At 36.0% G+C, this 25,219-nt stretch overlaps 1 protein-coding gene across 7 annotated transcripts in view; it reads left to right on the top strand.

The window, feature by feature from the left end:
- Positions 1-25,219, top strand: part of NRXN3 (neurexin 3) — a 569,907-nt gene that overhangs the window by 387,130 nt on the left and 157,558 nt on the right. For 5 of the 7 annotated variants that reach the window (XM_021712921.1, XM_021712916.1, XM_021712919.1 and 2 more), the window contains exons 4-5: positions 15,011-15,100; positions 20,619-20,926. In XM_021712921.1, coding sequence (XP_021568596.1) covers positions 15,011-15,100; positions 20,619-20,926 — 398 coding nt within the window. The remainder of the gene's footprint in view (positions 1-15,010; positions 15,101-20,618; positions 20,927-25,219) is intronic. The other 2 variants (XM_021712918.1, XM_021712922.1) reach the window with 1 other exon arrangement.

Raw genomic sequence — 25,219 nt, 5'->3', positions numbered from 1 at the left:
AAAGCAACCAAGAGTTGGAGCAATAACCACATACTTTCAAACCTCATTGCCATTTGACTATGGCGTATTACCAGCTGACATCCCAGTTGACACAGCCAACCTCTGGGGACAGAAGCAACCTTAGTGTGTGCTATCTGCATTCCTTGGTTTAGACAAGCTACTCAAATTCTTCTCTAGAAACGTTATTAAGCATCCATCTCTATAAATCCCAGTGTTTATAGAATCACATAGAAAGTCTATTAATATAGAATAATAGAACTTGAACCAAAAACAGAATTTGTATTTAAAATTGTGTGTTTATTCTTATATATTTAAACTTCAATCACATTTAAAGTACTCTCTGCTTGATGCAATACACCTATTGAGATGCTTTTCCCACTGCTCAAAACAGTTTTTGAACTTGTCACTTTTGATGGCGTTTAGTCTTCTGTTGTTTTTTGTTTCACCTTTTCCACATGAGCAAAACATTTCCCTTTGACGAATTTTTTTCATCCAGTTAAACAATAAAAAAGTCGCTCAGGATAAGAGGGAGTGAATAGGGAAGGTTGGGCATTGGAATTGTGCCATTTTTGGTCAAGAACTGCTGAACACTCTGCAGTGTGGGCAAGTGTGTTGTCATATTTGAAGAATCAGTCAGCTGTTTGCCACACCTTGGGATGTTTCTTCCACAAATTGTGATGCAACCTCCTCAAAACTTCCAAATAAAAACTTTGGCTGACTGTTTGATCTGGAGAAACACATTCTGAGGGTACAACAAAGGCCCAACTTCCAAAAGATAATTCTAGTTTTTTGGGGGGGCCCCCTTGTGTGTAATATATAATAATATAGAAAATAGAATAATAGGACTTGAACCATTATTCAGTCAGACAAAATTTAAATTCAACAGGTTACGTAAGAGGGAAATCTACATATTTGTTAGTCACTGTGCCTAAGTTTTCCTTTCTAAGTCACACTCAAAAGTAAATCTTTTTCTGGTTTAACATTTTGGGGTTTTGGTTAGATGGAAAATTTCAATTCTTATTCATAAGTCTAAGCTCCTGTGAGGATTTAAATGTGGCTTAAATGAGCCACCATCCCTGATAATCAGAAACAAAAACATAAAACCAAGAAAGCTGCATGTTCTCCTCTCACCTGTCTCATCTCTTGTCCTAATTACACCTTATACTTGCTAATGCTGTAAGTGCTTTTTGACAAGAGAGCAATGGTACATCAATAGATATTGCATGAACTTGAGGAGGCAAATTGAGTCACTCAAAGGCCTTCTTTTAATCTCTTGGATCATTATTGCAAAGATAAAAGCAGGTTTCTGAAAGAATGAAATTCAAAGGAACCTAGTAATTAGAGTGGTGAAAATACTAGGTTACCTGGTCCATTTTCCTAGTTGGGTCAGAAATTTTTATTCTATATGGACTAGTTTAATTTTATTAGTCTAATTTGAAAGGTTACACATGATAAACTTTGCCTTTCTTCCACCAAGAGAACAGATTTGTCCAATTTTTCTTAGCTTTGACTTAAAAAATTGTTAAGATCCTTTATTATTAGTGTTGTCAGTTGAAATTATTCTGAATCATTTCTTCAAACCATGGATATTTATTTATTGCATTTTTTATGTCTAGGAGCTATTTCTTGTTATAAGGTACAAGATTCTATGGAGTATATACAAAAACATGCTTCATTTGAGATATTTATAATATTTCTCTTTTTATTCTGTATACACATGGACATATACCACACACTTATACATACACATCAATGTATAAATATAAAAAAGCATTGCATTTGCTCTTGGACATAGTTAATGTTCAACAAATATCCTTGAATTTAAAATAGCCTACAGTCTTTAAAAATAGTACTCGGCCAATATTTAATGCCATATTAAATGGCTAAAAGAAGGAAGAGTGATTGCTATTTTGTTTATATGTCTCAAATGTGTAGGCTTTCAAAGATTATAAGAACCTTAGTGGTCATCTAAACCTTCAAAGCTAATAATGTAACAAATTTTTGGATTCAAGATTCCTGCTTCTTTTGAGGTGGCAATGGTTATCAACTTCTTGAATAGTCTTGCACACTTAAGATCAGTGTTTTTTGTTTTTTGTTTTTTGAGTTGGAGTCTCACTCTGTCGCCCAGACTGAGCGCTGAGAATAGTGACTGCTCCCGGCCACTGCAGCCTCGACCTGCTGGGTTCCGGCGATCTTTCCGCCTCAGCCTCCCAAGTAGTTGGAACTACAGGCGTGCACTACCACATCTGGTTAATTTTTTTGATTTATTTAGAGATGAGGTCTCGCCAAGTTGCCCAGGCAGGTCTCGAACCCGTGGGTTCAGGCAATCTACTCACCTCAGCCTCCCAAAGCGCAGGATTACAGGCTAAGCCACCAAGCCCAGCTAGTGTTTGTTATTATTGTGTGTTGAGGAAGCGATTATGGAGGTAGAATGCTGTAAAAAAAATTTTTTTTACCCTGCTTTTCAGGTGATTATAATGTCATAGGACAAAAAAAAAAATGCCTGCAAGAACAAATGCAGAATAGTGGAATCCGGGTGCCAGATAAATATTTAAAATATGTTGATAATTTTACATAATCACTGGTCACTTCCTTAAAAGTATTTTTTTTTAAGCCCTCGTTTTTAAAAAAATATTATTTTGGCCATCACATTTATATATGAATAATATTTGAGTCATGACATAAACCATAACTTACTTCCAGTGATTGACAAGTATGTGTCACTTCAGTTGTAAATCAGAACATTTAACAATATTAGTTGTCCTTACTCTTTCTTTCACCCCTCAGTTCCTAGATCTTAATCATTTTTGGTTCTTTTTCCTAGGGTTTAGCTGTCATTCAAATGCTAAAATAATACTATTCTAATAGTATTATTGGAATAGTATTATTCCCTAGGACCTATAAAGTCCTAGGGAAATGACTTCTAAACTCTTTCCAATGAGTTTACAAAGGCTGCTTTTTGCCAATCTATAAACTCAAGATTGCAAGGTGGGAATGCTTTTTGTCAAGTTTTCATCTTTCCCGAGTCTTTTGCTTATTTTTATTGCTCTAGGTTAGTAGGGAATACCCTTCTATCCTAACTAGAGTATTCATACCCGGTTTTGTTTGGTTTTAGAAGGTTAGGTTTAAGGATAGAAGTGAAGAAATTAATCCTTCAAGCCTTTCCACGAAATCACTTATGAAGTGAAAAAATGTATTAATGAGGTGAGGGTCACTGTAGCAGAATTCAGCCTTTTCTTCTTACTAATAATCTATTCACCTTTCATTCAAGGGGTGTTGGAAAGAGGCCAGATAAGTAGCTTCTTGTCCCCTTGTTAACTCTACTCATTAATACCTCTGGAACCAACCCTTACCTTCCTTCCTCTCCTTCTCTAGTCTAAGTCTAGAAATAGGAATCAGAGAAGTGTCAGTTCTTCAATTTTCCTGCCCTATCCCAATTTCCTAGCCTTACCTTCTTCTTCTCTCAGGAGCTGCACTATTTCATTTTTTCTCTTAAATTTGGCAATTCTCTCTTTAGAAAGAGGAACAAGACTAAGGATAGGTATCAGGACCCAAGTCTTTCTGTCTTCATCTCAGGACCCCTAAGACTTTTGCCACACAAGCTCTTTTTATTCGGGAAGCAGCAACGGAGCTGCTTCCCTCCTGCTGTTGGGCTTTGATGGAAACACTCACAGGAGAGAGTGCTTCCTCTACCTACTCTCAGCTTCCCTGTTTTACCTGGGTTTCTCCTTTTCCTGGCTAGATCATTTAGAGTTTGCTGCATAGCAAATCACTCCAAAACTTGTTGTATTTTGACTTAAGTGGGTGTTTTTACTGTTCTGGGCTGATTGGGTGGAACTAGATGATCTTGATGGCCTCATGCATTCCTCTGGGGCCTCAGCTGAAATGACTGAGTTGGTTGAGTAGGTTCAGAGGACTGGGTTTCTTTTCTCCCATAAGAGAAGCCCAGATTGACCTTCTTCATGTGGCGGTCTCCGGCTTCTGCAGCATGAGAGGGCAAGCACCAATATAGAGTTTTCCCACCCCCCATTCTAGGTTGGCCGTGGGACCTGGTTTGCATATGGCCTAGAAGTAAATGTGATGTAAGCAGAGGTTCCACAACCAACCCAGAATCAGGGGATAGGAAAATAGTCTCAACCTCTCATGAGAGGAGTAGCATAGTCCCATTGCAAAGAGGCATGGATATTGAAGTGGGATTGTTGTACCTATGTTAGTCAGTTGAACACACTGGAAGAAAAGAAAGTTTCTGGTTTTAATAATTGTGTCTTCCTCTTAAACTTTCTCCCTCTCAAATCTAAATTCAGGTCGAAACTGAAGTTGGAAATTAGTAAATATCACTAAGGAATTCCCTTTTCTTTAGGACATGACGTCTTGAAATTAATCTTGACTCTTCCTGCCATATCACAAACGTTCTTTTTTTCCCTTTTTTTCCCAATATGATCATTTTTCCCTAAATGAAATTACTTTTTAAAAAGTTAAATGTCCATTTAAAAAGCTTTTATCTTTATTTATATTTCATCTGGATGTTTTCAAATACTTCCTTTGCTTTGATAGATTTACAATCTATCAGTGTTATTTATAAAATGTGTTATATATGTCTAGAGTATGTTCTCCCTTTTTTCTTTTACTTTCTTCCTTTTTCTTTAAACAAAGACAGTTATGTTATAATATTGGCCCCCATGCTGATCCATTCTCTTCTCAAGACATTTCTCTGAGCTCAATACATTGTTGTTTATCATTATCCTTTGTTTGAACCAGATTTGAGGCCATGTTGCAGTTCTCACAAACAAATCAATTTGAATTAATTTGCCAAGTAGAGTTAACGAGGCATTGCATGAATTCAAGATACACTACAACTACTACATTCCCTGAGGTTATTTCATCTCTGGAAAAATTTTGATTCTTTTTTTTTTTTTTAACTGAATCATACCACTGCACTCTAGCCTGGGTGACAAAAATTTTGATTCTTGTACCACATTTCAATAGTGTATATCTGACCTCTGAATCTTACACTAAATGATGCATGACTGCCAAATGTTTTATTTTTTGAAAAACTTTGGATATGCCAAGCAACCAAACAAATAGGAATAAGGACAATGCTTTAATATCTTTGCATGGAGGGAGTTGTTTCCAAGACCTACACTCTCTGATGCTTACTTTTGCTAGGAGCTCTATTTCCAGTGATATTCTAAGCAGAAGTTTGAGAAACATCAACATAAAGAAAAATTATTTCTTAGATAATCTTTGTGGTATCCCCAGTCTTAAAATTGTGAGCCCCTTCTCTCAAATTATAAACAATAAGTTACAGTGAACTCCAAGAAACTTTCTATTTTATTATAAAACAAGAAAGGATTTGTGGTTATCTGAACTCCCCTCACTCCCTAAATGTACATCTTTATCTGTCACCAATGAATTACTTAGCAAAGAGAATGTCCTTTAGACTATAAAGACCAATGCAAACAAAATATATAAGAAAATTCAGTCCCCTCCGCCCCCTGAAAAGGTGAAGAGGTGGTAATAGAATTCTTCAAAGGAGCTCAAATTTCTGAGTCTTAGGTGAATAAACTTCCAAGGTGTTTAAAAAACTTGAACTCCAAGCCCCTTTAATGTTTGTTCAGAAATAATGAACAGGAGTTTGTCAGAATAGAAAACTAGTTTGGGAGAGTGTCCTAAATTTTATACTCTATAAAAAGATGGATTTCTTAAACTTGAGACTGACATAACAATCAGTCTCAATGCCAAATGTTTCATTTGACTGAAAATTGATACACATTTAACCAGATTTATCAAAGAATATGGTGACAGCTGAGAACTAACATGGGCTTAACAAATGAATCTTACCAAACTAGTGTAAATTTATTAGCAAATTGCTAGAATGTTGTAAATATTATACATAGTGTGTTTTCATTTTCCTATAAAAGTATAATGTCATATTAGGAGAACTATGAAGGCATCTTAAGCCCTGTGGTGGGTCACATGAAGCTTTCTAGTTTACCCCACTAAATTTTGGGGTAAACTTATACACTGAAAGTAACATTTATTACCTCATAGTTTTATAGGTCAGAATTTGATAGAAGCTTAGCAGAGTGGTACTGGCTCAAGGTTTCTGATGAGTTGCAGTCAAGGTTTCAACTAAGCCTGAAGCCATCTCAACATAATCTAGGCTGGAAGATCTGATTATAATCTAATTACACGAGAGATCATGATGTGTGGATGATGACAGGAAGCTTCAGTTCCTCTCTTGTTATTATGATCTGGCTGTTCCTTTCTGGCTGTTGTCCTCTCTTTCTCAGTTCCTTGCCATATGTGCATCTCCACAGGCTTTTTTCCCTTATGACATGACACTAGCTTGCTCAAAATGAGTGATGAAAGACAGAAGTCTCAGTACCTTTTATGACTCAGTATCTAAATCCACACACTTTGGTTTCCACTGTATCTCATTCTTTAGAACAGGGGTCCCCAATCCTCAGGCCATGGAACAGTACCTGATAATAACCTGTTAGGTACAGGTACCAGGCCACACAGCAGGAGGTGAGTGGCGGTCAAGCAGAGCTCCGCCTCCTGTCAGATAAACAGCAGATTAGGTTCACCTAGGGTCGCGAACCCCATTATGAACTGTGAATTGAGCATGTGAGGGATCCAGGTCATCGGTTCCTTATGAGAAACGAATGACTGATGACCACTCCCCAACTCCTGTGGAAAAAATTGTCTTTTATAAAACCAATCCCTCATGCCAAAAAGGCTGGGGACTTTTAGAATCCAGTCACTAAGTCCAGCCTACATTCACAGTTGGAGACTCAAACTTCACCTTTTACAGAGAGGAATTTCAAAGTAATTGTAGATATTTTAAATCCACACCATAATCCTCCTATTCTGTAAAATTATCAGGAACTAGAATGAATGCACAAAAGATCTGCTTATTAAATTTTCAGATAATGCAAACCTAATGGAGGTATCACCTACCAGAAACAAGAAGCCTAGAGGTAAACATTTTCTTATCAGGTTTAAATGCTGTTATGAAACAAATAAAGAATATATATAATGGGATAGAATTAAAGCCCTGCTTTAAAGTTCAAAAAATGTGTTGCATGAACTCAAGATGGCCTGATCTTTTGGGAAAGAAATTCAGCTGGAAACTCTTAAGTTTTAGTTGGAAAGAACCCTAATATGTGATCCTGTTCTGATGTGGTTGTTTAAACAACTGTTGCAGATCAGTTTACTCACTAAGCCACTTGGTGATAATAAATGGAACAATGATTGTTCCTTTTAGATTCCTTGGCAATAATAAATTCATTTGTAGACATGGGATTACAGATTGGGTTAAAAGACCATGCACCTGGGAAAGATCTAGGTCTGAAATTTATAAATACCAGAGATTTCATAAGATCTAAATAGAAGGGTTGCTATGACATGAGTTTATGATGTCATCAGAGATGTTAACAATGGTGTGACATCCTATTCATGAGGATGAAAATGTTTCTATGTGTTGCCCATTGAAATTGTCTTCCCAACCTATTACCAGTCCTCTGAGCTGTTTGAGGATACCACACATATATGTTTAAATGAATACAATTCTTTAAAATAAAATATTCTGGCTTTAAACATGTTGAGTTTGATGTTCTCTGCCTAGAAATAAAAAACAGACATGAGAGGAAGAAAAGGAGATGGGAATGGAAAGTGGAAGGAAGAGGGTGGGTAGCAAGAAATAAAAGAAACCAACAAGACTAAAGAGAAACCGAAAGATCACACAGAGAGTTGACACGTGGCAATGTACGGATCATAGGGAAGAGTGAGCAGCCCCAAGATAATGCTTTCTTTTGCAACAATGTGGTAATAAGTGATGAGAGGAGGGGAACCTGGGGAAATCTTGAAGGGATTATATGTCAAATGGCTAAAGAACACACATTAAAGCTTTATTCTGAAAAGGAAATTTGAAAATATTTGATGCTAAAAATTGTTTTGGAAATAATTGTTGTTGAGTTTGCCTTCTTTTTACTTTAACTCTTCTGACCCAGGTACTTGTTACAGCAATAATAACAAAATTAGTAAGTTATATATTGAGGGCTTATTATGTGCCACACTCTTTGCTAAGTGTTTTATGTATATTTCCTCTGTTAACGCTCACAATTCCATGTTGCAGTTACTATTATGATCTCCATTTTATATAGTTTATACATATTTTAAAGACTCAGCAAGATATAGATGCGACTAAGGATGTTTACCAGAAAGGAGTCAGACATTATTCAGGTGTTGAAATCAACTAGTCTAGTTTCATTGCAAATTTCAGAATAATTATAGAAGGAAAAAACTGACAATATTTGAGGAAGGAAAGCAAATTTTATACTCAGTTTATGTTTTGTTAATATGTAGCATGTCATTTTTGAGAGTGGCTCTTAAAGAATTGGTGTGAGGTAGACCTAGCATGCTAAAGAAAGTTACATTAGAAATTGCTTGAAAATATTCTCTTAAATTATGGAAATGAATAAAGATGTTGCAATCACCTGAGTCTTTTTCTTTTTTATCTATCTTGGATGGAAACTATCCTTGATGGATGGGGAGAAATGAGGAGAAACTCCAAGAGACACGCGCTTTGGGAAGAATTAAGAATGACCTCTAAGTGCAAAGAGAGGCTAGGGATTCATGATATATGTCCTAATTTTTGCATCAAGGTAAACAATCTTTATTATCATAACACCTCAGCAGAAATGAATCTTTGATTTATGTTTAGGATAAGAAAGATAAGTCCAGTGTTAGCATGCATGCACAAAACATGTATATTCAGTCAGTAACAAAGGTCAAGGAATAGAAGCATAGTCACTTGGACAGTGAGACACAGCACACTGGAGTTACATCTCTAGTATGGTCCCATTTCCATCCCATAACCCATAAGATGCTTGGACATGAGAACTGGTTGTCTGTAGGCACATCAGTGAGAGAGCATGGGCAGATACTACAGCTCAATGAAAGTGTCAAAGCTGGAAAACGTTCTGAAAAGCTTTCTAGGCTGAAACCCTTCTCAGGCTCCATGTAAACTTTGTTTATTGGTAGAAATCATTTTCATCTTGAAGCCTTAGATATGTGTCAGGGAAATATCCTGAGAATTAAACTAAATCGCAGACTCTCAATTCCCAACCTTTTTTGACTTCCCATGAAGGACTACTACATTGATTTTCTTTTGCCTCAGGCTCTAATACATAGCATTGCCTGGAATGTTGCATTTGCTGTGTATAAAATCATGCAACTTTTTTTAAATACAGGAGGAAACCAAAACTCATCTAGATTAAGTAAATTGCCCAAGCTCACAGAACAAGTAAATGTCTGAGATTGAATTTGATCTAAAGTTTGTCTGACTTCATAACCAATGTTCTTTTCATTCATGTTTGAACCATCTTTGCTTAAAAAGCTCAACTCGTGTAGCTTAGAGATGTTGGATCCATACTATGACATTGACATAGGAAGGGCATGACATTATGTCTGTCCATGTATATTTTTCCATTTCAGAATATTTCCAGAAGATATGTAGAAGTGAACTTTATCAGCCAAGCCAGGGTATGCCTGGGTGATTCACACTGTTTTCCAGGGTAAACATCTCATCACTTAGGAAAGTTGGCTCTCCCTGGCTCAAGAAACCACTTAAAAAGTTCACTTACTTAAGAATGCCCTTGTGCTCTGGGTCTATTAATTCACTTCCCCTAGCCGATCAGTTTTCTGGTTCAAGAGATTAATTTCTTTACCTTGGCACACTAAAGGATCAAGGCTCACAGCATATAAATAGTTCTTTCTTTTTTTTCTCAGCCCTAAAGGTGTGTAGTGAGGATTAATAAGATGATGCTTATAATTGCATTTTGGGCTTCTTGGTTACTTTATAAACACATGACATTATTTCTTTGCTTAGGTTCACCTGTCATTTATAAAGGGCTGAACATTCTTGATGTCCTTTGGGTAGTACAATACCTTCCACTCTGACTCTAAGAGAGTTGGTCTGGGCCAATGGCAGAAATGTGGTTAGAGTCAAACTCAGAGTTTCCTCAGTTCCTATACCTTTCATGTCACACATTTGCTTTGAAACTCAGAAAGTGTTCTTTGGGGACAGAGACATAGCAAGAACCTCTGAAGTGACTTACTACTTGAGGGCATAAGGACTACTACATTGATTTTCTTTTACCTCTGGCTCTAATACATAGCATTCATTCTTTGTTCATTAGACCCACAGTACAATTTTTTAGTGTCAACAGAGCAATAAAGAAAACGTTTTCTTCCTTTAGTCCAAGGCTCAAAACAAAATGCAAAAATACCTGTGGCTTTAATTTTGCACATATTTCTGTGACTATATTTCTATTAGCATGTCCATGTGGTTGACAACATTGCATCTGGTATGAGTAGTCTTTCCTGCAAGAAAGTGCTTTCTGCGAGCCTAGTGAAATTGCCAGAGCCTTTAAGCCACTCTTCCTCAGTTTAGTGGCAGTATATCATCATTACCTGTGGCTGAACCAAGAAATCACATTTGTCAATGCCTGAATTGCTCTTTTACTTTCGGTGGTTTTAGAAACCCACTTTGTTTTGAAAATAGAGTTAGCTGAGTATATGCTACAAGATACAGAACTATATAAAGCAATAGCTAGGAGATTTAAAAGATATTCAAGATATTACATTCTCTATGCAGTTGATCTTTGCAAGATAACTTTTGTGGAACCAAATAGGATATGGTCATCTGATAACGTTCTGAGTCAATGAAAGACACCATGTAACCATTTTGCTTCCTTTTGATCCTTAGAAAAGAGTTGAATCATATTAACAGTAATAGTTTAAATAGCAGTAGTAATAGTAAATAGTAGCAATAGTTGAGTAATAGTTTAAATTAATAGAGTGCTTTTCCTATCCCAGATTCTGTATATGTTCTACTTCCTTTTATTCTATACCAAGTCCTATGGTGAACTGAGAAATCGGGAAACTGAAGGCAAGTGACTTGCTCAAGGTCATACAGTTAATAAATGGTAAAATTAGAACTCAAAAACAAATTTGTTTCCAAAGCCCATGGTCTTAATTTCTATACTGTATTGATTATAGATTTAAGAAAATTAGTATAACTTGTAATGGGTAGGATTTACATTTAGACCAGTAAAGTGTAGGAATAGTGTTGTAAAAGTTCTTTTTGTGTTATATAATCATTTTCTCTATTTTTCAGTTTTTCACTTGAAAGGATTTTTTACTCCTTTGGGACTTGCAAGAAATTTCAAGTCCTCACCTTAAAGAGATATTGATGTATATTGGGAACCTACTCACAGGTCAATTTGCTTTCTATGTCTTATCTTTCTCTGTTCTTCTTTCTTTTTACCCTAAATGGATTTACACCCGTGTAGGTCAGTGCATAAAGATGGAGCTATGAACCAGTTGGGCTTTAATAATTTCACCTAAGAGTATTCTGTTCTTCTCAATGTTATAATTCAACAGTGCATGTGCATGTTGTATATGTCTCCAGGAGTCAAAATACTTGATAGTAGAGGTTGGGCATGGTGACTCAAGCCTGTAATCCCAGCACTTTGAGAGGCCAAGGCAGCAGGATCGCTTGAGGCCAGGAGTTCGAGAAAATGCTTGACAATAGAGCTAATAGTCCAAATGAAAATGACCATAGGAGGCCAATTGTATAAAAATATAAATTTCTTTAAAAATAAATGGGCATAAACACACATACATTTTAAGTAGAATAAAATGTGACTCGTATTTTTTCTAAAATCCGATCTCACATAGGTGAGTGTCAGATTCATACAAATAATGTAAGAACTGTTTATTTGAAGATTTATTTGTATGATTTATGGATTTCGCAGTGAGATTAAGAACTACAGTCATCGCATTTTCTTTTGTCTAATTAGTAATGCACATATGACTTCTTTTAATGACATTTTGACGTTACTATTCATAAAGCCATTCTTTCTTGAGTATAGCATCACATTCTGTTGAAGAATTGACTTCACTCTGTTTAAATTTACATGCTTATTGCTATGTGAAATGCACAACTGAGTCTTACTAAGGATTTAATAAGAATGTATATGAATTTGGTGAGGTGTGTTCAGTTTTCAGAGTAGTCCTGTATATGAACTCTCGTATTTAAAAGGTTGTGTGTTCTTCAATCAGTCTAGCAAATGGGGCCTGGGACAAATGAACTTATTCTCATGCACATGTTTCTAAAACAGTTCTTACTAATGTTTGAGATAAATTAAAATAAAAACCAACAAGAACATGAAAAGAGACTAAGAACAATGTTAATGCGGCGATTTAAACCAATTTGGTTTTCCAAATGACCTTCCATCTTTCACAACTTGTAACAGCATGTGAGATTGCTATCCTTAATGCCAGATCCTATCAATCTGGTGCGGAAAACTTAAAACTTTTTTCTAAATGTCTTTAAAGCTGAGGTGGAGAAGAATGACTCTCTGTCACTTTCCAAAGGGTCTAAGGTTGATTCATGGCTATGCTGTCCTTCCCCCGAATTACTTAATAGTTATTCAACATAGTTGACTCTTTGTCTAAAGGGCACTACATTCTCAAATGATTTTCTGTGGTGTATTATATTTGAAAGAGAGTGGATGGCACAGGTGGGGATACTCAGGAGAACCAAGAGCTTTAAGTATTTGGAGGAAATAAATAAATATAGCATCCTAGTTAATTAATTTGATGCATATTCAAATCTGGCTAATTTGGAATTGTGGTTACTTCGGATTTTGCTCTGCCTTTTACTAAGAATATTTTTAGTTTTATATTTGCTACTGACTTCACCAATCTAATCCACAGTGAGTAGAATGGAGGTCGTTACTATATTTAATGTTGTAACCAACAACGGCAGACACAGAAAAGTCAGTATATTCAAGGTAAATGTGGCACAAGCTAATTGCCATTTCTCAATATGGTATTCTGTTGTCCTAAAACCCAAGAGAATGAATGTCATCCTTTGTGATATCTGTCACCTGTAGGGCAGGATTAAGAGTTAAAGATGTAGATTATTTTCAGAAAAGTGCATGTTTCTTTTCTGTGAAAACCTTTAACACTCTCCCCAACTTTATTTTGGATTAATAGAATTTTATACCAAGATCTACCAGGGAGGACCATTATATTGATCTCTTATGGGTAGTTGTATTAACATGTAAAACTAACTTTTTTGATTATGGGCTTATTGAAGCACCAAGAGTTTAAGTTGCCTTCCTGTTTTTCTTCTTTGTCTGCCTCCCCCTTTTTACTTTCTCTTTTTTTTCTGTGAGAAGTAATACTTTAAAAACTTTAAATTATCCACTGCAATTCAAAACTTTCCATTGTCTTTCAATTTATTGCATTTTAATTTTTTGATATGTAATGTGTTATACTTTATGCCAGCCATATATAGTCTTATAACATAGGCTGGAAGCAGATCCATAGTTGTCTCTTTCATGAACCTTTAAAAAAAATTCTTAGGATAATTTGTTCATAAGAGAAGCGAAAGGAGAACCTTGTAAACATCCACCAGTATTGCCACCTGTTTCCCATTCTACTTCTCCCCCCCTCACACATACACCGAGCAAACAGGTACCAGTTTAGTCACAGGTTTAATCTTTTCAGTTAATAATAACTCCTATACAGAGATGTTTCTAATGATCGAAATGCCATGGCATGCCTCTATTCATTTGGTCTGATGTCATATGTGATCCGAATCTGGCTTTTAGACTTCTTTATAGATTATTTCCAAGCCACCTGTTTTGAGGTATTTTTCCCTTCATTTTTAATATTGGTAGTTTGGAATGGAGTTCCCTAAGTTCCAATCTAGGGCTATCAATAAAAAATAAAAAATTACAATTCACTAGTTTCTGCTAGATCAATGTGAGAGGTTGGTTGATGAGACAGAACAGTTCCCAAGGCATGGCTTCATTATTTTGTTACTTGAAGCATATTCATTGGGGGTGTATTTCTATAACACCATTCTTCAAGTCTGTTCTAATTAGAGTAACCATCCAGGAGTGGTAATAACAGTACAATAGGAAGAGGAGGGAGATGCTAATGGTTAAAGGCATTATGTTTGAGACTTGAAACTAATTAGACATTTCATGCTTGGAAGAAGTATCCCTAACAGGCTTTATGATTGAATGCTTGTTCAGGAAGGACCTCTCATAGAAAGAGGTGTGTGTGTGTGTGTGTGTGTGTGTGTGTGTGTGTGTGTGTGTGTGCCGCGTGCACGAGAGAGAGAGAGAGAGAGATGGGTAAACACATAAAATAACAAAATCAATGTCTATTAGTAGTAATAAAATGTTAAGTGCTCAAAAGACTACAAATGCATATGACTATATCTATAATTACTTTTATTTCTAGACATTTACTTTGAGTGTCCTTTTTAAAAATATGGAACCAATCTGGAAAAAGGGATAGCGATAAAAGGATCATCTATGCTTAGCTACCTCTTTAACACAGATGATGAGATGGCAAGTCCTTCTTTCTGGAATAAGAGGACTCCTTTGGTCATTCAAAGGCTTCAATCGTCCTCTTTGGCTCCCTTCTGCCAGAAGATAGAGAAGTTGCAAATACTCGAGAGGAGAATAAGGAGAAGGACCATGATGCGAATACAGTGCAGTCCTAGTAAAGTGTGTCTACTCAGGCGCTGAGGGTCCTTTCTCATATGTGAAACTGATCTGGCAGGTGAATTACTCATGAGTCAAGGAGATCTTCGTGCCACTATTGGTCCAATTAAGATGTGGTTGGGAGAGATGGAGAAAGACTGAGGGCAGCCCATTTCTATAAATGGCAAATGTCTTACATCTGGTTGCCATCTCGTGTCACATGGCCATAATGTGATGGAGTGCCGCATAGCTAAGATTAACCTGACCTCTAAATCTACCAACCAAGGGCAGAGTGACTTCAACTCCACCTCTACTAAAGATAAATTGATATCTATCTCTAAAAACTTCATAAAACAAACCAAAAACCTAGGATGTTTTATAATGACTTATTGACTTTTCAGATTGTTCTTTAAGCTGTTTTTTAAACTTTAAAGGCAACACTGATAATGAACGCTTCCAAATGGTAAAACAGAAAATCCCCTTCAAATATAACCGGCCCGTAGAGGAGTGGCTGCAGGAAAAAGGTAACCGTCGTTAAAACTTTCATTTTAAAATCATTTGATTCTAAACCCTCATTTTTAAAGCCTGCAAATAAATGTTCCTTAAATGATAATCGCCTGCTGCATAAATGACTGTTTTAATTTTCATTATAATTTGTGTCAGCTTCCACCTGCCATATGTTGATAAATCATGCTATAATACATTGCCATTAAAATACAGTTAAAGGGACTAACTTCTAGCCTGCTACCAGCATGACAACCACAAACAAGAAATTCCAGGATCCTCTAAAAAAGAAATGTATTATGGCAATTTAACCACTGCATGACATTATTTATTAATTTGTTTTAAATTACCTCTTACTCCAAAACTTTCTAAAGAAATTTCAAAAAGTACTTTTTAAACTTATATCTTTGAGGCTGTTTTGGCTTTACTATCTATAACATAGTTAACAACAACAACAAAAAAATAGATCGACTCTTGTAACTTAAACTGCTTAAAACAAATGTTATAAGGGGAACAATGTTTTTTTAAAAACATTCATTCTTAAAAGAATGAGATAAGAATTTTGCCTGTGAATTCAAACCTACAGAGGCAAAGTTATTTTATAAGAGATTAATTGTGTCCTAGTTGCTGACAGAAACTGAAACAAAAATTTACACTTTGGTTGTGTGGATACCCTTGTGTATTTGATGTTTTATGCAACAAAGTGTAAGTGGTTAAGATAATGAGTTGGGAAGGAAAGGCTCATGAAAGGCAAAACAGCAGTTTCTGATTTGCTGGGGAAAACAACCACTCAGTTAATAAAAGAGGGCAGCGGTTACAGCTGGTGTTAGAATTTTCTGTGTGGCTTCTACCGTTTAGTAGAGAAACGTATTCTCTTTCGATGAAAAAAAATTATCTCTAAGAAACTATTTATCCTGTTCTTTCCTGAGCCAAAGTAAGTTACTCTTATCTCAATACCTTAAGTGAGCTCATAACATTCATAGAGATTTGATTGAGTTATATGTAAAAAATAATCAGGTATATTACTTAGTATACAACTTAAAAAACAAAGGACTGCTGTAATTTTAAGTTGGGTGAAGACATTCAGACCTTTAAACACGGAAAATCCTCACAGAGTCTTAACTGTTTGCCCTGTTTTTAACGTATGTGGTCTAATTAAAATAAATTAAGAATAACTCTAAAAAGCAAATAATTTTGTTCTGTAATCACCAGTTCATAAAGTCCCTTTAACATTAAAAAAAATGAGTGCCTCACTTTTAAACAGGAAAAGCAAACTAGATGCATGTCTGAGTCTCATGTGCCTGAGAAAATTTTTTTGTTTTTTGTTTTCTATTTTTATGTTAATAATATTTTATTTTACTCCATTGCCTTTTGAAGTCTAAGTTTAATAGCATGCCAGGCATTTTCATTTGTATAAACCATTATAAAGTTATTAGTAAGCTTTTAGTTTTTCCTATGATAGCATCGTTATCAGTTGGCTTTTATATAAAAGAATGCGTCAAATATACAAGTTGAGGGGTTGGAATGGGTAAGGGTGGTTGAGGTGGTTTGGAAGGAGATATCCTTGTTTCTTAATTAAATATGTTTATATATGCATATGCTATGAAAATAATTGTTGGCAAACACTGAGTTTCTATTCATTATTTTTTCTGAAATTGCTTTTTTTGGTAATTTGGTTAAGTAACATATATTTGTTGTATTACCTCTTCCTCTGCCTAGCTAACTTTTCCTTCAGATAAAATATAAAATACATACCAAAGTCCTTGTAAAGACAATGAACAAAAAGGGTAAAGATAGAGGGATGATTAGACAGATGCATTAGAAAGTACTTGGAATGCCTCTCTGGAGTTGTTTCTGTCATTGGGGATGAGAGCTAGGCCACTGCATTCCCAAGTCTCTTTTCTGGCTCTGTCTACTATTGACTAACTTTCTGACCTTAGACAATTCACTTAACCTCTTTATATCTCAGATTTCCCATCTGAGGAGAGGAGAAATAATATTGCCTATCCCCCAAGGGTATTCTGAGCTTTAATTAATTAGTCTTTGTGCAGCACTGACTAGAGATATGCAAAGATTTAATTTAAGCAGTATGTGAACTTGATGTCCAAATGAGGTAATAATTAATGACGTCCAAGAGGGTGGACACCTAAAACAAAACAAGAAGTAACCTGTTATAAATCCTGTATTGGTGTTTTATAACTATATTTTGTATTATTGATAATAGAACAATTCTCAGGTTTTCAGGTTGGGAAAAAATATATATACTTCCCAATAGTCTATTATAAAAATATGATCGTAAGTTGTGAGGAGTGGAAACAATGAAAATAATAAGATCTGGCATTGCTTTTGAGAAATCTTGAGCAAAAGAAACGTTGTCCTGTCAATCCTGCACAGTCTTCATAGGGAGAGGGTAGTGATGGCCGTTGTTCATGCATTAACTTGTGTTCAGTTGAGAGAAAATTAGAGGAGAGGATGGCGGGAGACTGAGTGTTCCACTATTCCTTCAGTGACTGCTAGCTTTGATATTAAAAACCTAATCCACTAACTAGAGGGCTAGTTTAGGGTTTTAACACAGAAGAAAAGCAGATATAGCCAGAAATAGACTGTGAAACAAACACGCAAACAAAAACCCAAATACTTACTATAGCAAGATAGAAAATGGAAACATAGATGACCCCCTTGCCTGTCTTGCTTCACCATTGTCTTGTTTTCAAGAAGTTACTAGTCAGATCTCTCTGGGAAAGCAGTAATAACAAGGAATAGAGCCACAGGAAACATATCCTCCTTTCCTGATGCTTGAACAGCCAAAGAGCACTCTATGGAGTGGGCTATACAACCTGTAATGAAGGCGATCCCTCATTTCTAGCCAGAGTAATTCAGTTTTGCATTCCAATTTTCTCTAACCCTCTTTTTTATTTGTAAGCATTGGCAGAATAACACCACCAGGAAAATAAGATGAGACCCATTATAAAGTACTTTCAGATACCATTATAAACTACTTTCAAGAATCTTAGAATGTAAGATCTTCTAATCAAGTATGACTATTAATTTATCACCAGTGGAGAACTCTATACAAATAAAAAGAGAGATGGGTAAATACGATTGGCCATTTGTGTGCTTGGAGGATATCCTTGGCATAAAGGCTGTCTAGTGTAAGATATTGAATTTTCATCCTAGAAATTACCTATTAGGCAGCTTCTAATTTATTGTGTTAAGCTGCTTCTAATGCCAATGTGAGGTTGAAGGAGTAATTAATTTCCTCTTCTACCATTTCATTTCTTTTGTAGTAAGCTTAGGGCTTCCAGAAAAAGGTTGTCAAAAATAAACAGCAAAGAGTTGTAAATTCCAGGCTACTACTTGGTGTTATTGTGCACTGAACTTTTTGCTTCATCTTTTGTGAGGAGGACAGAGGCCAAAGGACATACAAGAATGCATCTGCCCAGCACACTGAGAAAATAATGGAAATCTATTAGATCTCTTTTGACTGTACTCCTGGGATCTGGGAAATTCTGTTATCATTAAGACTGACCAATCCCATTTTCATAGTCCAGAGATTTTTATAAAATGTAGATCATTTTCACCATAACAAAATTCTATGGCTAATTTACCATAACCACAGTGTTTAAAGCTTCCAAAGGGGCATTATACACAAATCATTCTTAACTAATAAACCCTTAAGAATTGTCCAATGAGTGAAGCTGACTCTTCTCTAAAGAGTTCCCTCTGAGCAAATGCTTTTTCTCTTCTTTGCCACCTCCATTTTTTTATGTTGTTACACATTGAGGTGTTTCTTTTTTTTTTTTTTTTTTCATTAATCAGTATTTTTTATTATGGTTTTGTGGGGTACAGTTAAGGGTAGGTGTACAATGACGTTTCATTCAGGCACCCTGTAGATAAGAAGTGTTTTCCCATCCCCCGACAGATATTTGTTACTGTTAATCCCATCCCCCTCCCCCCCATAGTTTCCCAGTACCATCCGTCATTTTCTCATAGTATTGCATTGGATGTTCAAGGTCCATTATATGAGTGAGAACATGTGATATTCGGATTTTTGTTTTTGTGAGAGGTCACTCAGTATTATAGACTCTAGTTTCACATTGTATGCTAGAAATTCAAGAACCGCTTAGTATAGCCCCGAAGGCCATGTAATCGTGGGAGAGGATAAAAGCCCAACCATTACAGTATCCCTTCATTCATATTAGAGATTGTGAAACAAAAACCTCAGTCTATTAAAAATATATCCCCTTTGATTAAGCAGGCAAAGATAACCAAAAAAATTTTCAGTGATTTATAGCTAAAATAATTCAGATGGTTACATTATCAATGAGTGTAACATTGATCACAAACTGAAATTGAGAAAAATTCAGAAGGGATATATTTAATTCCATTAATAGGTCTTATTTCCCCCTTGTTCATATAGAAAAGCAGAAGGAAGCAATCTAGAGAAACTGCAGTTAAAAGACTTTAGCATGTTGCTGTCCTGATGAATTGCAATGAATTTTTTAAAAACTGTTTGGGTTTTTCTGGGAAAGATCTAGCATTTGAGAGAAGCTTTTAAAGGTGGAAATAGTAGTAAGATTAGTTGAGTTTCACTGCTCTAAACTCTGCTGTAATTTCATTTGGATAGTTTTCTTTTCACAGAAGTATAAAGGGTCCCCAAATAGGAACTCAAAACAGGGTAGACAACTGATATTCTTCAATCTATTAACATACTTCTCAATCATTTTAAATAGTTTTATGTATTTTTTCATTAATACTCATTCCTTAAAAAAAAAAAAAAACCCAACTTTTTGATTCTGAGTGATACCTTCTTCTCCAACACAGGGGCATTATTATTAGCTACTTCTGTTCCATGTTTTAAGGAATGCTTTAGTGACATGACCATAATTCACTCCTTTAAAACAAATTAATAGAATAGACATTTATCTGTCATGATGTTGTTAAACAGAAAATAGAGAATATTTTGCACTGTGAAGATTTATAGGAAATGATGTGTTGGTGACTAGAATGTTCATTTTTACAGGTATGTAGTTAATCTAAGTCTCTTAACTAAAATTTAATTTCAGTTAGTTTAATTATTAAATCTAGTTTTTAAAATTTAATGTTTTGAATCACCTGACTTTTTGTTGGCCATAAAAACTCTTTTTAGTTAACATGTTAATTTGTAGTTTTAAAATGAGCATAATAGGCATCTATGATTTATTCTAGTCATTACCTGATTGGGATGTTTCTTTCTGCCATCTACAATTACATACCCAAGAAGACTGCAGTACCTCTCATTTCTGAACCAAGATTTCTTCTTCCTCAGAATAAATAGACCTGATTGTTCAGGTTATCTAGGACTTTTGGCTAGACAGTGGAAGAGATAACCATAGTGAAATGTTACTTGCCAATATTTGTATTGAATTTTTGTTATCATTTTTTTCTCCCCTTCAGTTGTTCAAGGAAGCCTATTACGATGCCTGGTCCATTCAGGCCAGGTAAGGGAAAGAAGGAAATGTATGAGAATAATAATATTTCCTCCACCCAATCCACTAGGCCGGCAGTTAACCATCTTCAACACTCAGGCGCAAATAGCCATTGGCGGAAAGGACAAAGGACGCCTCTTCCAAGGCCAACTCTCTGGGCTCTATTATGATGGTTTGAAAGTACTGAACATGGCGGCTGAGAACAACCCCAATATTAAAATCAATGGAAGTGTTCGGCTGGTAGGAGAAGTCCCATCAATTTTGGGAACAACACAGACGACCTCCATGCCACCAGAAATGTCTACCACTGTCATGGAAACCACTACTACAATGGCTACTACCACAACCCGTAAGAATCGCTCTACCACCAACATTCAGGTAAGGCTTTTTCTAAGAATTAATTGCTTCTGCAGCTTTGTCTTTTGGAATATTGTTATCATGGCCAGTGTTCTATGTAGCTAAAGAGTTTAAATTACTATGTAGGAAGGATGCCTGCCGATGCTTATAGTAATAAGCCCAGGGGAAGAGAAAGGTAAAGTGGTCATTGCTAAAGAAGTTGTAAAAGTCTTGTGGCATTCATAGGTTGTTATTCCTATCATATCTATCACTGAAATGGTAAAGCTGTTACTCAAAATGAGCAATGGACTACATTTTCAGTATGAAATATACCCTTCTTTCATTTTATTACCTTTTATTTTCAAATAGCAAAAAGGGGAAAAGGAGGTAAGGAAAATTTGTTATCAAATGAAAGGTTATGTCTTAGTTCAGATTTGTTCACATTTTCCTGATGGCTTTGCTAGAGCATGAAGCATTCATTATTGACGTGAATGGTTACCATTAAATCAAGGTCAACTGACACTAAAAGTTCAATTAATCCTTGAAAAATGCAGTCTTTGTGTTGATATCAAATCTTGACTATTCTCTTGTAAGTTTTTTGTACATTTTGTTTTCTTTTCACTTGACAAAGATACTAGTTATATTAGAAAATTTGAAGGTTTGAGTTTAGCAAAGCAGGAAGTCCTTAGTTTTGCAATAAGGTTTTCGTTTTTCCATTTGAAAGTAATTATATCTAAACTAAAGTGTAATACTCGGCTGACTCCCTTGGCATTTCATAAATCTAGTTACTAGGGGTAGGAGGTTAATTGAGTTATTAGCCTTAAAGTCCCTGACATAAAATAAGACATTCCAATTGCTTGTGGGGAAATTACCCCTAGCCTGGTTAGTGTTTGTAGAAAATTCAGTAGATTAGTACTTGTCCCTTCTGCTTCTTATTTTAAGACACTATCCAGGAGCCCAGTTGAGTCTTTAACAATATCCTTCAACTGACTCCAGTGGACATTGTGAACTTAAAGTCAATAATCAATTAAAGTCACTATGTGTTCCCATTTTTCAGAATTAAGTTCATGTAAGTGATTAGCAGTAAATGTGTTGTCTTCCTTTTACTTGGAGCAGAAATATTCAGCCAATTCCTTTTATGATTCCGTAGGAATCATTTGAAGCTGTGTATACTGACAATGTTATCTGGCCAATTTTATGAGTTTTCAAAAAGCTACTAAAAACCTGGTTAGTATAGCACCTCTATAATCACACGTGTTTTTACATGCAAACCTACACACATGCTCAAAAAAAAAATAGCTCTTCTCTATTGATATGAAAGCAGTAACTCCTGACACCTTGCTCTACTCACTGAAAAGAAGATAAAAGGCATATATATTTCTATCATGACTTTCTATAGCTCAAGAGCAGATCTGTTTATTGTTGGCGAAAGGATATTTCTGTCTGCATGGGTCTTGGCAGACTTGTTTTGTTCTGTCAGAACATATTCTGCTAACCGTATGGGAAGCAGAGAAGCAAATGGTTTTTTCTTCATAAGAATGGCTGGTCCTATAGTTCTTTTTAAGGCCACATTTTCACTGCCTCAAGAGGATTTAATGCCACACAGGGATTCAAAAACTAAACCATAGTGATTATTGCTTTTTTACTTTCCTTCCTGTAGTATATACACAAATGGCGATAAGTCGTGTGAGCTCCTCAACTTTTCCCAAACTAAGAAAGTCAAAACTTTGGTAGAAAATTAGGGTACAAAGTGCAAAAGTTTTGCCAGTGATTAGGACTGTAAACATCAAAGAACCTATGGTCATTTTGGTGGAGGAAGACATCTGGCAATGTCTTCCCCAACAGCCTTCCACTGGTGTGTTTCTTTTTCTCTGGGTCCAGTAATAATTGGATTACATCTACATGTCATTTCTTTTACTTCCACTAAGTCTATACAAATGACTTACAAACCTGTTCACACTCTTGTTTTAAGAGGGTGTAAATACATACTTTTGGAGGAAGCTAACAGCCTAGCAGAATTTATTAGATTGAGATAAGGAATAAAAAAGCCCTGTGTTCTTTGCAAAGACTTACTAGAAGAAATAACTTTGTTATTTGGACATTTTTGTTCTTGCCAACCACCCATAAGAACTCTGCCCTGGGCTCCGCAAAAACTTAAAAATCTCATCTTCAAGTCTATCCTGGTCTCAAGTACTCTATGTAGATCATATCAAACCAAAGTTAGGGCTGGGAACCCCACAATTATTTGACTTTATTCAAGATTTAGGACCATTTCCAGACTCTGGAGACTTAGGGGAGGAAGGTCAGTCCTAGAAGCATTAATATGCCTATGTGACCCTCCTAATTTTCTTGGTTGAAGAGAACTCATAAAGTTCTCATCTCTAGGAGAGTTTTCAGAAGGGAGGGGGACAAAAGATGGAATATTTCATATCCACCAGGCCAATCATTCATTTTATCGTCTATGTGAAACCATCACAGGACATTTCCAAATGATACTTCATTCTGTCCTCTGTTGCTTTGATAACATTGTTATAGAAAAGGTGTCCTAAAGTGAGACTTCCCTAGAGGAAACAAAATAAGCATGTGAATCCACAAATATAAAAACCTGGCTATTCAAAAATCTACTAGCACATCCGTAAAGGATAAGTTAAGAAAACATCCTTTAAGGAGTTCTTTTCTGGTGATCTTTGGTTAGTGTGGATTTCAGATCAAAGGAAAACTGTAAAGTGCTTTCAGTGCTGCTCTTAACTGTGTGTGAACAAGTGAACAAGTAGCTTTTGAGTTGATATGTCTCTCCAGTGCTGTAGCTGCCTGGAAGTAATTGCTGCTTTGATCTTTCTGATGTTCCATTTTGTTACAGATATGAGTGTAGAACTACTTATAAATGACACAGACGGCATTAAATTACTCATAGCTATTGTGCCCAAGCAACAAGTCTTCATCCTATATTAAGAAGGATGTCTCTAGGTGCTCCCTTGAATTTAAAAAGAAAAAAGTGAGAAAGCAGGGGAGTGGGAGATAATTCTCAAGAATAGGTCAGACACTTAGTAGGTGCTTAATAAATATTTATTGACCAAATCAAAAACAAGACAGGCTTTATTATCTTATAGTCATTTCGCAACTAGAAGTGGCATAGCTTGGGAAAAGTTTTTCCTCCAGAATGATGAGGGTGCTTTGGACAATTTTATATTTTTTTCAGGGGTAAGACTATAGGATAGTGATTTTATAGATATACTTGGAGTCATACCAGCTGTGTTTAAAACCTAGTGTATCCTCATATTAGCTAAGTGACCCTGGACAAGTTACATAAATTATAGTTAAATACTACTGTGAAATAAACTTTCTCATAACTTAGAACAATGATTATGTCATTAGATCTCACAATTTCATGGGGCAGGGTTCAGTAAGGCAATTCTGCCTTACCTGGAGCTGACTGGGGTCATTCAGTGGTTGCTTTTGTCTGGAGAGACTGACTTTATTCACACCCCTTGTGCCTTGGCAGGTTAACTGGAAAGATGGAACTCAGCTGGGCAGTTTTTCCCTTCTTTTTTTTTTTTTTTTTTTTTTTTTTGAGTTGGAGTCTCACTCTGTTGCTCCTGGCCACCGCAATCTCAACCTGCTAGGCTCCGGTGATCCTTCTGCCTCAGCCTTCTGAATAGCTGGAATTACAGGCGTGCGCTACCATGCCCGGCTGATATTTTGATTTATTATAGAGATGAGGTCTCGCCGCCCATGTGGGTCTCTAACCCGCTGGCTCAGGCAATTCACTCACCTCAGCCTCCCAAAGGCGAGGGATTACAGATTGAGCCACCGAGCCCGGCTGTTTTCCCCTTCTAAGTAGTGTCTGGGATTCTCCTTGTGGTTTCTCCAGCAGAGTAGATGGTTTCCCAGGGAGACAGTTTCCAGGACAGGAAGTAGAGGATGCCAGTTTTTATAGCCTAGGCCAAGACATGGGCACAGAGTTACATGTATACAGTACTCTCTTGGTATAGTCACAGAGTTTTCCCAGTTTTAGGGGAGAAGACATAAATATCATGTCTTAATGAAAAAGTAATAAGAATGTCTACCACATTGTAAAATGAGGAGGGAACTGCTAGTGGCTATGTTATATGATCATTGTAAGGGTAACAGAATTAATACAAGTCAAATGCTTAAAACAAGTGTACCATACAGAATAAGATTATATATTTTAAGCCATTATTATTCTATTATATCCCCAGAAGTTGGTATGTACATCAGTACTGTCACCAGCAAAGATCTGTCTCAGCAAATGGGACTGCATCTATTGACAGTAGTGGTTGTAGTTTAGAGTGGGGACTAGTCCTGGGCCGGGAC

Source organism: Carlito syrichta, unplaced genomic scaffold (genome assembly GCF_000164805.1).
Source record: "Carlito syrichta isolate Samal-C Ts95f unplaced genomic scaffold, Tarsius_syrichta-2.0.1 Scaffold303723, whole genome shotgun sequence".
NCBI lineage: Eukaryota > Metazoa > Chordata > Mammalia > Primates > Tarsiidae > Carlito > Carlito syrichta.
This window is presented reverse-complemented; position numbering and strand designations above follow the sequence as displayed.